Source organism: Anneissia japonica, unplaced genomic scaffold (genome assembly GCF_011630105.1).
Source record: "Anneissia japonica isolate Jap-2015-1 unplaced genomic scaffold, ASM1163010v1 scaffold3782_len1007564_cov172, whole genome shotgun sequence".
In the NCBI taxonomy this organism is placed as follows: Eukaryota; Metazoa; Echinodermata; class Crinoidea; order Comatulida; family Comatulidae; genus Anneissia; species Anneissia japonica.
Window position 1 is genome coordinate 673,342 of NW_022716546.1, and position 14,311 is coordinate 687,652.

At 36.3% G+C, this 14,311-nt stretch overlaps 2 protein-coding genes across 5 annotated transcripts in view; one reads left to right on the forward strand and one right to left on the reverse strand.

The window, feature by feature from the left end:
* LOC117109737 (retinoid-inducible serine carboxypeptidase-like) overlaps positions 1-1,916 on the forward strand; it is a 10,877-nt gene extending 8,961 nt beyond the window's left edge. For both annotated transcript variants that reach the window (XM_033252144.1, XM_033252139.1), the window contains exons 12-14: positions 189-266; positions 743-900; positions 1,290-1,916. In XM_033252144.1, the coding sequence (XP_033108035.1) occupies positions 189-266; positions 743-900; positions 1,290-1,358 (305 nt within the window). In that variant the 3' untranslated portion in view covers positions 1,359-1,916. The remainder of the gene's footprint in view (positions 1-188; positions 267-742; positions 901-1,289) is intronic.
* A 1,408-nt stretch (positions 1,917-3,324) lies between these two features.
* The window catches only part of LOC117109700 (BUB3-interacting and GLEBS motif-containing protein ZNF207-like), a 15,433-nt gene continuing 4,446 nt past the window's right edge, over positions 3,325-14,311 (reverse strand). Inside the window, exons 5-12 of one of the 3 annotated variants that reach the window (XR_004445580.1) lie at positions 14,014-14,218; positions 12,460-12,684; positions 11,967-12,129; positions 10,798-10,887; positions 10,258-10,438; positions 7,589-7,644; positions 5,751-5,788; positions 3,325-4,237 (exon numbers count right to left, since the gene is read on the reverse strand). Coding sequence is in view for 1 of the 3 variants with exons in the window: in XM_033252079.1 (XP_033107970.1) it covers positions 7,638-7,644; positions 10,258-10,438; positions 10,798-10,887; positions 11,967-12,129; positions 12,460-12,684; positions 14,014-14,218 (871 nt within the window). In the remaining 2 variants the exon portion in view is untranslated. Of the gene's footprint in view, positions 4,238-4,299; positions 5,789-7,588; positions 7,645-10,257; positions 10,439-10,797; positions 10,888-11,966; positions 12,130-12,459; positions 12,685-14,013; positions 14,219-14,311 lie in introns of those variants that run through there. The other 2 variants (XR_004445579.1, XM_033252079.1) reach the window with 2 other exon arrangements.

Here is a 14,311-nt window from a genome sequence, read left to right on the forward strand (position 1 = left end):
GGGCATCTAGAAAACAAACAAATTTGCAGACCCCCTAGGGTATAGTGTTGGCTCTTAATTTGGACATCTCTAGATCCGCCCCTGAAGTGTACTACTGTTTTAATGTTCGATATGGTTTTATTAGTACACTGCCAAGCCACTGTAGTAATTTGTGAACTAACAACTTTTATTTGCTTTTGAATAATTAGTTGATGACCTTCTTAAGAACACAACTCTGAAGGTTGTAGTGTACAATGGACAGCTTGACCTTATTTGTGATACCCCAGGTAAATGTACTGTTCAAACTTAGATTTAGGAAGCTACCAATAACTATTATAACACATGTATGTTAAGTGCATCATTTGCATTTGTATGTAAACTTTATAACCTGTATTTTAAAGTTCATCACCTGCATTACGTTAATACACTATAGTCCTACATCTCCTTCTCAGTTGGCAAACACTGTGAGTTAGTTGCAAAGGCTTAATCCCTGTCCAGAAAATCAAAATTTTATTTGACAAAAGAATTATGTGACATGCCTAAATATGGTTGTACTGACATCACATCATGACCACAAAAATAGGATGAATATATATGTGCACATCAGAAAATTTGATAATCTCGACAAAGCTTTATACTGATCTCTACAAAATTAAGTACTCTGCGGTGCTCCTGTGACCTTCACTTGCTCATCCGTTAGAGATAATTTTGTGTCTGTGTAGGACTACCAGCATCATCTGATTTCTAATATTGTCTTGTACAGGTACTGAACTTTGGTTGGAGAAACTGACTTGGCCTGGCTTGTCCAGTTTTGATGCTTTGAAGTGGAAACCATTGTACACAGTAGGCAGTCAAACAAAGGCATTTGTCAAAACATACAAGAACTTCAGTTTTTACTGGATTATGAATGCTGGGCATATGGTAGGTACCATTGTGCGCGTGTCCATGCTGCAGTCAGTTGATGCTTGATAGGGGTAGAAGTCAAGCAGGGGTTTTAACCAATGCATCACCTAGGGCCTCAAGTCAAGGTCCTGGTTTAATATGACTGGTGGAGTTTAATGGGAGGGATTTTATGGTAAAGAATTTTGCTTGTAGACCACCACCATACGAAATGGAGAGGTGCCCGGAGAGGCATTCAGTCTGGACCACCTCAGCCCCACCAGAAAACTTGATTATCACACTCTCAGACCTAAATTTGATTATAATTATCCTCTTTTATCCATTTTAAAAAATAATGTTAAAAATTTTAGGAGGGCCGGCTCGCCCCGCCCCGCAATCTTTTTCTAACTCATTTTGATATTCTTCTCCAGGTTCCCGCCGATGCTCCTGATATGGCTTTGAAGATGATGAAGATGGTTGTGAATCAAGCGGATGAGTAGGCCTATAGCTGGACTATGGTGCTACACATTTTTATCTTGCAATTTTAATAAACATACTGTGACAAGTTCAGTTAGTGAATGCAATGTGGGAATCAGGATATTTTATTAGATGTTTTGACTGCTTTCGCAGTCTTTTAACATGCACATCTACAGTTTGCTCTCCAATTCGAGACCACTTTTAGAACCTGATAATAATTTGTGGTGGCCTCTAGGTTCTTTCTTCAATTAAAGGATTAGCTTTGTGTAAAAGACAGAAGATTGTTATTTGGTTCACAAAGTGGTCTCGTATGAGGGTGCACTGTATAATTGTAATGTCATTAGAGTAAGTCATTTTATTAGCAATTCTACCTCCACAAGTTATACATTCAGGCCTGTTTGTTAGCATGATTAGGCAAAAACTAATGAATGTATCATCATTAAATTTAATGGAGCGATAGATTGGATTAGACAGCGACATTAGAAAAGTAAAGCGAATAAATAACAATACAGTGCTACTGCATAGCTGAAAGGCAATAAACATGTTTTAAATGTTTTTTAATGAATTGTTATTTTATAATTCTATGTTTAGCTGAGCTGCATAAATGGTAAAGCATAACATGAGTACTAACTATATTGAGTGATGAAAAGTAAAATTCTTTTCTGTATGTTTACGTAATATATATCTCAATAGATATTTGTAGAGTGTTAATATTCATGTAATAATAAAATGTTCAGTGACAATGATTTTCACGGAATGAGTTAAAAAATTGTTTATTTTTGTAGTTCTAAAACAATGATTATGCATGGCTATTATTGTTATGTCCAGGGTAGTATGAATATTGATGAGGAGTCCAGGGCAGCACAAAAGTGAAATGAATATTAACGAGTTAAGACAAGTGCACAGTAGTAGAGTATGGAAATATGCTAATTTGTTATCCAAGGAGTTAGCAGTTCAACAGTACATAAGCCCACCTTAGACTTGCCACAAGTCCCTTGTTATAGTTTTTTTTTTTTTATAGCTTTATTCCAGACAGCGCCGCCAACGAGCGAATAAAGTTGTGTTATAATTTTATCTTCGGTTGAGTCGTAACAAAAAAAGAAATCCAGTATGGGATGCCAATTACATTTGGTATGGTGCGCATTAAGTGCAATAAAAAGTGAATAACCCAAAATTAGGGCCTGGAATCCAGGCTAAAGCCCACCTGTACGTAAATTAGGTTACAGGGGGTCGGTATGAATTTTTAGAAAACCTGGGATGGGGACGTGTGGCAGCTGCAGTGCTGCACTAGTCCTAGTCGTGAATTGGGTAAACAAAACAATCTTCTGATATTTCTGAATTGAATAAGCGTAGTGTGAAACAGGTACAGATCTATGAGCAGTAAAGTATCTAGAGGTGAGGGGGTTCTTACATATCTCAAAAAAACCTTGTTTTTAATTTAATGAAAACATCCGAGCAAAAAAATCGCATAAAATCATTTTATTTTGTGACCTATCTTCCCTCACTCCACCTTTGCGCCCCCAATCAGATCCCCCAACTCAAGGCCCTTGGATACACCACTGTCTACAAGGTATCTGTCGATGAGCTTTAAACAAGGATTGTGGGCATATGATTTGTTAAGGGGTACTGGAGATCCTTCTTTTCTAATTATAGGGTTGAGGGCATATTCACTTAGAAGCTCCAGAGGTTTAGCCATTTTAATCTTTTATATACACAATTTGAAGCTTGGTTAATATTTATTATCTGTTACCTTGGAGATAGGATGCTATCGCCACTGGGAACAAACTACTGTAAATCATAAAATCATGCCACTTCTCTTGTTTCAAGCCATTCATTCTGCAGTGGTGACGCACAGCACTCATTACATTTATTATTCTAACATTTTGTTTGCTTTTACCTCGCATCCATATCTCCTCTCTTCTCTGTGTCATGAGAAGTCGTAGCCTTTCATATACTGTACAAACAAAATACACAATGAAGTAAAGAAACTTACATTTTGTACTAATGTTTATTTTAAAAAAATCGCTATCAAATTACAAGGCGATAATATAGTCTATGTCATTAAGCCCTCATAATACATCAGTACGTTTTAAGACCCATCCATCTGAATTTCCAAAACCAGACCAACAAGAGTTTTTTATGGCTTAAGTACGGTATACCATAACTTATTTCACTTATTACATTTCAAAAATATTCCTATAACTTTTCTTTAGCCAAAGTAATTTTCCTCAACTGGAGGTTCTGGGAAAACACTCAATTGAATTCCCATAACTTTCCAAATGTATACAAACTATGTTTGTGATTAATTAATCTAAAATACACCTATAAATTAATGCAGGTCTCACTCCGATTAAAGACCACTTTTTTGTGGTCCCAAATTAACAAATGTCTTATCTTTACTATTTTAGAGACCAAAGCTGCTAAAGACCGTGGAAATCCCAGTCCTAAAATTGGTCTTTAATTGGAGGGAGATCTATACTTAATAAGGTTATCAAATTCCACAGATCTACAGATTTCGTTAAATACCAAACTTCTATTTATTCTGCTGTTAATTAGTGAAGAAAACTAAAGCTAATACTGTAACTTTAAATATATACATTATGCAACCAAATATTTTTTTCTCCAAATATTTAAATTAATATAATTATATTCGAATTTGCTTAAATTCTGATACCTGGATCTATCATGAAGTCTAGACTCCTGCTTCCATCCAATAATGATAGAGCTGTACACAGTAATCCTCTTCCAATTATTTCTTTGTATGAAGGATAACAATACGGTGCTCTTTTCTGATCAACAGTTAAATACCTAAAAAACATTTTCTTTGGACTATGTGTTCTTTGTACTGTAGGTCTTCAAAATAGCATCCATGCATGCATAAATGAACCAAGCAAGCTAAAACCTTCAAGAAATATATACTTGATCAGTGGCGGATCCAAGGCGGACCAAGAGGCCCCCCCCCCCCCCCCCCTAAATTGAGCAAAAAAGAAATATATATTCACATAAGTGAGAAAATGCCATTTCCGGCCATCTAAAAGTACCATATCATAAATTCTCTTTCCTCAGTCCTAACCATGGTGGGGCTGAGGTGGTAAGGTAAGGTGAAAGACCTTCCCTCGGTCCCATCTACTTCAAATTCCTGGATCCACCACTGTTTATACAGATGTATGCTTGTGCATGAGAAGCAGAAGATACAGTAGATAATTGTACACATGCTAAGAAGTACATGTTCTACACAGTGGCGTAACAAAGAGGCCTGGACCCCTTGGCTAAGTCTTCTTCAGGCCATACTCCCCTGAGGGTCATGCAGGGTGCAGTGTGGGGTACAGAGCGAAGCCATCCCCTCTGGAATTTTAAACATTTTTACATGGCGTACTTCTTAAATCTGCAAGATGCCCTACTATGCTGATTCGGTAACATGGCCTTGGCTAAAATAAGCCGATTAATATCCCCGGGCCCTTGGTTTTAACCAGAAAAAGCTCATATGCATTACGCCACTGATTTTACACAATTGCACTGATCACATATTCTGTTACACTTTAATTTTAATAAATAGTTTAGAGGGTGGAAATTTACCAGTTGTTCCTGATTTTCTCACTCATTGGATAAGCACATGTGTTCACAGGTGGAAGAAGCCACTTGCAGATGATCTGGTTAATGAGCCTTTAACACATAACCATGGCAGCTAGCATCAGGGAGAATATAATACTGTAGTAAATCATGCAAACATTCTGAATTTGCGGGAGATGGTTAGTTTCCGAAGGGGAGATTTGTCACCCAGAAAATTTATCTCCCCCACCCAATCATATCAATCGCTCTAGTGAAGTTGACGCAGGCCATTCGCTTATTCGGTGAGTGCGCTTATCACTGTCTATACCAGCAATCAAACACATTTCCCCTGCCTAAAATTTTACCTTTCCCCCTCACTTGACTCCAGATTTCAGAGGAATGTTGATTGTCATAAACTTGGAACCCCTGGATTAGAAACTGGAATAGAGCTATTAAGTATTAATTATTTTATTAGATTTGCATTCAACTTGGGTGTAGCATGTATGTCAAATAAATTTTCATTGAATACATTACGCAGAATACCCGATGCCAAAAGAAATCACCTCAAAGCTGAAGGCAATTAATGACAGATGAGGAAGAATTCGCCAAACATGATGTTATGATCATGTTGGGGACTGCTCGAGTCCAACAGTACTGATGAGAAGTACTGCGAATACAACTCGTAAAGCCCTATCCACACTATTAACTTTTCTTTGACAAAAAACTATTGTATGCCCATATACAGTCATGATGTGCCTATATATGGTCGTGATGTGATGTCACCATGACCATATTTAGGCATGTCACATGTTTTTGCCAAATAAAATGCGATAGTGTGGACAGGGCTTAATAATAATCTCACTTGCCTGTGTTTAGGTCATTGATAAGCACACTATCACAGTATCTGAAAAAACAGATGGTAATGTTGCCATTGAACTTTACACGCACTAATTCAGTTCAGAGATCTCACAATTTGTGATCACATGTTAAGGTAGGTGATCACAAATGTCAGTTTTAAGTAGGCGATCACACATGTCATTTTAAAGTAGGTGATCACGTATCTCATGTTAAGGTAGATGATCACAAATGTCAGTTTTAAGTAGGCGATCACACATGCCATTTTAAAGTAGGTGATCACGTATTTCATGTTAAGGTAGATGATCACATATGTAGGTGATCACATGTGTTTAATTTGGTTTCCATGTTGATTTGGAAACAACTTATAAGTGATGATCACGAGTTCTAATCACAGACATCACAATTTGTGATCATTTCGTTAAAGCAGTTTTGTTAAGATAGGCCATCACATGTGTTTCCCATTAAGTCATCACATATGTCTCAAGTTAGGTAAGTGATCATGTCTAATGTTAAGGTAGGCAATCACATATCAGCCTTACTATACTATTATACTATTATAATTAGATATTATACTAGTAATCACATGTGTCTCTCAGGAGTAGTATAAAGGTGACTGCAATGATGATGTAAAATATCAGTTAGCGTGGCATGGGATAAGTTTTTAACATCTCCCAAAACTCAATGACAAATATGAAACATTCATATTTGAAGCTGCACCACCATAGCCCAGATAAAATAAACATTCCAGATCTGTTGTTGTATATGTTATTTATAGTTTTGTTTTTAACGAAGTCACCAGCAGTTTAAAAAGTGGTTGCATGCAGCTATTTCTATTTGCAAAGAAAAAGAAGGCGCATGGTTTAATAGAAACTGTCATATTAACAGGAAATTGCACTGATGGAAAAATTCATTTAATTCACTGACAACATAACACTGCAATCTGAAATTATTTCTTTTCACATTGCATATCTAATTCACTTATTTCCTTTTTACCTTGTAAGAAGGCAACAAATCACACTGACTAGTCATGATCACATGCCTCAAAACTTGTGATCATGTGCTGTGCAATGAAATAAAGATCACAAGGACCTCATTTGAGAAGTGATAATTAGTGTTCAGGCTGTGAAGTTGTGATTTGCACTAAGATATACATGATCACATGTATCTGGTGACATACATGATCACATGTAGATCATATGTATCTCATATTTCTATTCCCTTACATGGTAATGTGCATTTATTTTTGATAAAACTAGATATATGTGATTTTTTATAGCTCCGATCTGTTTTAAAACCTTACATCTTTCCATTTCCAAAATAATTTGTTTCTGCTGTTTGATGAATTTGAATACAAAAAGAAATAAAACCATCACTAATATGTTTTCTTAAAAAACATACTTCTGTTTGAAGTATTATTTTTTTTGGACGCACCTTTATCATGTTAAGTGTACCACTGTTTCAAAAGTGTAGTTCCCCAATAAATTATTAATTATTATTATTATAAAAATATACATCTTAGACCAGGTTTTTTAAGTGGTGTGGGCAATTGTTAAATTGAAAGATGCACTACACACTACAGGATATTAACTTTCGCCAACTGATTATAGTTGGGGACGAATTGTCCAACAGCAATGCATGACTGCTGTGAAGTTGGAAATGTTCCCATAAAAGTCAAAATTTCGACCAGGTTATTAAGAGGTCTGGGCAACAGTTAATTTGCAAGATACACTACACACTATAGGCATCATTAACCTTCGCCAACTGATTAGAGTTGGGGACGAAATGTCCAACAGCAATGCAGGACTGCTGTGAAGTTGGAAATGTTCCCATAAAAGTCAAAACTTGCCTTTGAGGGAAATGCTGAACTCGCTTTAAAGAGTCAGTTGAGTATGCCTTCACACTCTAAGAAGAGAAAGTGCAGAAAAGAAAAACATGGTTTGTTTCATATTTAACAATACTAAATTCAGTGTGCATTTGAGTTGGGGGCAATCTAAACATGAAAATAATATGGATAAAGTGCATTGCTTAAGGACGACACCACCTTTAGAATAAGGGCACAAGGTTGTCAGCCTGGCTCTGTTTAAATAACTGGCATGCTAGCATTATGCTGAAACTAGTATTATAATGCAGGGATTTTGAACTATGAATATGTGAATTAACATACTGGCTTCCTTGTACCAAACAAAATTGCAGAAAATGGAAAAAATGGAACTAGCCACTATACAAATAAAAGGGCATGAAATAATTTCCAGAATTGTGGAGTTTCGCTACTCCATTCACTTGACAGGAGTCAAGAAATTTGCTACCTGTTAATTCTTTAAGTATAAGAACATAAAAGTTATATACTGTGTATTTTTCAAATATACAATGACACAAACAATTCACCAACATATTGTTGGGGACTTTAACTTTAACTAGGACCTCAAACACTTTCATCCAATCACATCAGTCAAACTGATCATAAGACTTTTTAAAGTTTTTCTAATGTTCAAATCCATATCTGAAAATTAGTGTAAAGGAATTATGGGCAGCGCAAGAGAGGTATCCAAGGGTCCTTAGTACCATAGCCCCACCATGGTTGGGGATGAGGCAAGCAACTTGTAAGAGTAGGCAACTCTAGATGCCTGTAAATGGCTCTCTCAGACTGTCAAACGCAGCACTCACTGATGAAGTGACTGGTTTCTTTAAAAAGGAGGTCTAGAGTTTACAACAAAGAGTTTCTTTAAACTCCTCCACTGGTACTGCCCCACCCACTGGTACTGCACCGCCCACTGCCACTGTTTATTAGATGAATATATTTTTGGTCGTAGTTTTCAGGCAAGCCCAACAGCTACAGCTGTGAATTGCATAGAAGAAACAAACAAACTGGTGGTCATGACAACTTTATTTTACATTGTTGTTTTCAAACATTTTATACATCATTATCTAATGAATGAGTCATTCCTGAGAGGAGAGACAATAAAAACACATAAGAATTAAATCTATGTTCGGCAACCTTTTATCCCCTAGGACCCAAAATAAATTGCCATAGCCTCCCATGACCTAAGGCCTCTAGTTACCCTACCCCCCCCCCTTAGAAATATCATAAAAAAAACAGAATATACTGCCAATATATAACAATCAAAATACTGCGTAGTAAATTTGGCACCATAGGATCTGCAAACTCATACACCTTTGGCTCAATGTGACATCAACTGGATATTTAACATAAATTTAAAGAAATTAGCCAACATTTTAATGAATTACTCTATACCAAGTTTTAGTTTGATGTTTTCATAGGGATCTTAATTTGTCTTAATGTTACTTGCAACACTTTCTATCATTTTTGAGATTAAGATTTGACATGACAACCCTCAAAAGTTCATCCCTGACCTGGGTTGTGACCCATGGGTTGCCGACCATAGAATTAAATAACAAGACTGTCTCTTATACACATCTAGATGTGTATAAGAGACAGTTTCTATTTTACTTCATCTCTGTAGTAAACAACTTGATAATCAATTTTACCTACCTAACCACATTGACAAAATAAAAAAATATTTTAAAAGTGCTTTTAAGCTTTGGATACTTGTGCCAGTTATGCAATGGAATCACAAACTAATCAAGAAAAACTAGAAGAAATTTAATTTAACTACATATATAGACAGTGAATTTTAACACATTTCCAACAGCTAATTTGAATAGAATAAATTCCCAAATCAATACAATAATCTTTTACATGCAGATTATGTAAAGTAAATGAATATAGCACAATGTATAAATTGATATTTATGTGTTTACATTAATGACTTATATAGTTATCTATAATTCGATGTGATCAATCGCCAAATTTGAACTGAATACTTAATTAAGGTACCGTAAAACCTTGAAAAGAAGCCCAAAGGGATTATTCTCGAGAAGCAGCCCATCTCGAGTTGAAGTTAATTAGCAAAAATAGCATTAAAAAATAAGCCCCTGGACTTCTTTTCAAGATAGCATGGGCTTCGATATACAGCGGCCCTAATGTTTTATAGTAGTAATTCCCAAAATTTAAAACATTTTTAAAAGAAGATCTCCTCTTTTAATTTGCAAAAGTAACCTCAAAAAGAAGCCCATCCAAAGGTCACAAAGCCCAGGGCTTCTATTCGGTTTTTACGGTACAGTATTTTAGTTTTATCGTTAACAACATACCTTTGTATTGTGTCCAGAAAGATTCTGAAGTTATCACAAACCTTATAATCAAGATTTCAAAAATCCTCTACACCAACTGGAAATGACCCGGAATTGTACCGTAGTACAAAAATATCCATTACTTGAGTCAAAAACCCCCTGCCACTTACCCAATACTGTTATGTAACCATACAACAGATGAGCAAAAAAACTACCACTGAAATCAAGATCTATTTTTAAATTTTATACAGCGCCCTCACAGGCAGAATCTAAAAATTTGGGGAAAAAATGGTTGCAAGAGATGAGAGCTTCTACTCATCTACAAATCCGTGAGTGTTTAGCTTGAAATGGATTCCATCTCAGTACCTACTATTTCCCGGCCTCATCATGCCGGGGGGTAGTTGAAGGAGTGGTGGTCTAGGCCCAGTGGGCATCCGATGCTGCTGTTGCTGTTGCATCATGGATGGTGGTTGATACATTGGCCTCGACTGACCCATCTGCATCCGACTAGGCATGCCGCCTAAAAGCGGCCTTGGCATATTATTACCTAATTAGACAAATAATAATAATAATGACAAACTGATGCAATAATAACATTACATAAGTAAACAAAATGTCCAAAATTATATGAATGACAATCAACTGTATTAATTTCTTGGATGGATCCTACCTTCAATTTTTACAGGAATTAAATTGATTGTTTTATTGATATCTAAAATTCATTTTGTCAACAAATGGGGGTTGCATTTTGGAAATAAAATTATAAATAAATAACTTAAACATAGCCTCTCATTCTTATACTTAATATATATTTTTTTATTTACATCTAAAATTCATGCCCAGTGTTTGATAAATATTTGTTAAGAGCAGTCTTTAGCACCCTAACCCCTGAGCCCCAACTCTCACCTTGGTGCATTTGCATCTGATGTTGCATCCCCATTGCCATATTACCCCCTCCTCCTCCTCCTCCACCATTTCCACCACCCCCACCTACACCTGAAAAACAATGAATAAATTTATTTATTTATTTATTTACTTTGAGAACATACACCTTTGGAATGGCGGCACACACAAGAGTGGTGCGTTTGGCTTAAATTTCAAAAATATAAAAATTAACTAAAGAAAGAGCACACTTCAACACAATCATTAATAAAATATGCAAATAAATAAATATATTAACTGTTTTTTGCAATTTTAGCTTCATGTATAATTAGCTTCCAACCCTATGTATACACCTCTCCAGATGAAATCCCCACCCCATGGGACTAGTGAAACTTCCCAAACACATCTTTAGTAGCTGGGAACTCAAAGCCCAAGTTAGATGCAAACAAAGTTCCCAAAGCTCATGGAGGTAAATACAGCATACGAGATCCATACAACATTCAATGCTCTCGGGGGTGCTATTCAAGCCACCCCCCCCCCACCTCCCGACAGCATTGAACTTTAAGGCGGGCACTCACTGCCGGTGTATGATGGTTGTATGACAGTCGTACGGCAAATCCCAGTGAGCGCTGAGGATGTGATGCCGTCTGCCGATTTTCGGTAGCAGTCTGAGCGAATCGTTATAAAAAACAATCCATTGCATGGGCATCGTCGCAGTGCGTTCTTTATAGAATCGCATCGGCTGACGACCGTCAGGCGTAGTCAGTGCCCGGCTCAACATCACACTTACATCTCTACCAGCCTACATCCCTCAACCCCAAAATCCTAGTTCTGGAAATGCTTTTATTTTAGTATTCAAAATCAAATACATGAACATGTTAGTTAAATAGCATAATATTTAGCAACTGACGGGAAGGTGCTAATGAATGAATGGAGGAAGGAAGGAAGTGTTATTCTCACTAAGTCCTTCACCATGCCACTAAAGCTCTGTCCAGATTATCATATTTTCTTGTCCATATATAGTCATGATGTGCCTATATATGGTCATGATGTGATGTCATCACGACCATATTTAGGCATGTCTAATGCTTTTGTCAAATAAAATTTCATACTGTGAACAGGGCTTAAAACTTTACCTTAAAGCTCCTTTCTGAGTGTTTTTTTGAGGTAATAATTAAATATTTCAGCTTTACCTTGTTGCAAGGGTCTATGCGGCCTCATTGGGGATTGCCCCATCAAACCTGGCATGCCTTGCGGCCGTTGCTGCATCATCATAGGTGAGCTCGTATTCGGTAGGCTTACAGGCTTCGTTACTTGTTTGGCAGCATATTTTTGTAGAGATGATCTAATCTCCTCCTACATAAAAAAAATAAATAAATTGTTTGGTTAACGATAATGGTCCTGCTTCTTATTGTACAGAAGACCCCGATCCAAACCATGCTAGTGTTGGTGACTGCTTGGACGGCTCGTCGGAACAACCCTCACAAGAAATTTAGACAAGATAAGGGACAATATATCCCTTACATGTCATTACTGGCACTGCTCTGTGGCTGTTACAAGTTTTCCCCTAGAGGATTAGTAATAATTCCCAATTTCAAATATTAATTTTTTGCGAGACAGCTTATTCCAAATATTAATTGAAAATACATCTTTGATAAATGAAAGAGACAAAATAAATAATCATACCAACGATATATCTTCATCTGGATGCATAATTTTACTTGTTGCGCTTGAGCTGGACACCTTACCCGCAACGGATGTTGTCTTGACAGTGGGGGGAGCTGAGGTGATTGTGGTTGTCGAGGGCTGTGCGCTTACTGTAGGACTTGGTTTACTTATTACTGGACCCACTGCTTTGCTTACCGGATGATGGGGACCAATCAACCCTGTGCTAGGCATACTAGTAGTGGTCTAAAATATAAACAAAAATGTTTTACCATGAAGCTCACCCATAAGTTTAACGTAAGAAACTTCATTGGTTCATAAGACGAGAATATGAGACTTGTTTTTATACAAATGTATATGAGTGTAAAACAAGTAAAATCACAATGTAAGTAATAAAACAAAAATTAACTAATAAAAATATTGGTAATTCTAAAAATCTGAAACATATTATAAATAATAGAACTACGATAAAAAATATGTATTAAGTATAGTGTGGGTAATAACAAACATATATACTCCATACATATTGAACGTAATATTATGTCGTATTATTATGATGTGATTATGATAATGAATGTTCTACCACAAAATAGAAAAAAATAAAAGCTTTAATAAAGCTGGAATAACCAATATGAATAGAACACTTGTTTACAATATGGTAAAGATTTTTTGCATGTACTGTATAATAACAGTTAACTACCCCTTGTAGCAATTGGCTGGCTGTGTGTGGGGGATCTCACAATCCACCTTATGCAACAGCATTATTGCATGCAAACCCCCTTTTCCAACAGCATTATTGCATGCAATTTTTGAGATCAAGTGCAATAATGATACAGATACTGAACAGAAAAAAAAATCTGCAGCAAATTTTAATAAGAAGTAAATATCTGAGGTCTCACCACAAAATCAGTCTCATGGTTAGAAAATAAAAATTGTGTTTATATTCTATTTGGGAAGATCACATTACAAGCTTTAATTTGGGCTTTGAATGGCTTCCCTAGGTTAAGTAGATCTACAGATGTGAGCATTAATAATTTAGGTGTATGAGAATCATGTTTTGAGAAAGTCGGCCTCAGAGATAAATAAACTTGTACAAATAATAGGACTAGAATTATAGAATATGTGCAAAGAACACTGTAAGAAAATTCACTTAAAACGTATACAATCATAAAATACCAAGTATCATAATTTGGTGAATATCTCAATGATTTCACCAACGATGCATCTCATTTCGTGGTGAGAACTCACACATTTTCTATTTCATAAGGATATTATCTTCTTTCGTACACAGTTAAATATTTGATTGTAATAAACAATAGATGACACTATTCAGTGATTAACCTTTTCCTATACTGGTCCCCCCTCCAATTAAAGACCCCTTTTCCAAGGGACAAAATTAACAAATGTCTTATCTTTGAAGACTGTTGAAGACCATTCATCTCCATTCCCAGAAGTATTTTTAATTAGAGGGACACCTGTATTTATGACAAATAATCACTTCAAAGATTTTATGAATAAATAATATACGAGAAATTTTAACTCCAGAAACCCCTTTATAATGAGAAATACACTTACCGCAGCCGCACTGGGGAACAAAGGTTTGGCTTGGCTACTGGATGGGGTTGATGATATGGTTGGGGGTACAAGGGACTCGTTGGCTGTACTGCTAACTGTGGTTGAGGCAGGTGCCATTACAGGTGGACGCATCATACCAGGCATCATGGAGGGTGTCATATTTGGCATCATGGGAGGCATTGGTCTCATCATAGGTACTGACATCCTAGAAGTAACAAAAGTCATTTCATTTCAGAGTGAGCATACCTCTGCCCTGTGCCTGAATACTGAACAATACGCAGGCAGCTGAGTGTATGGC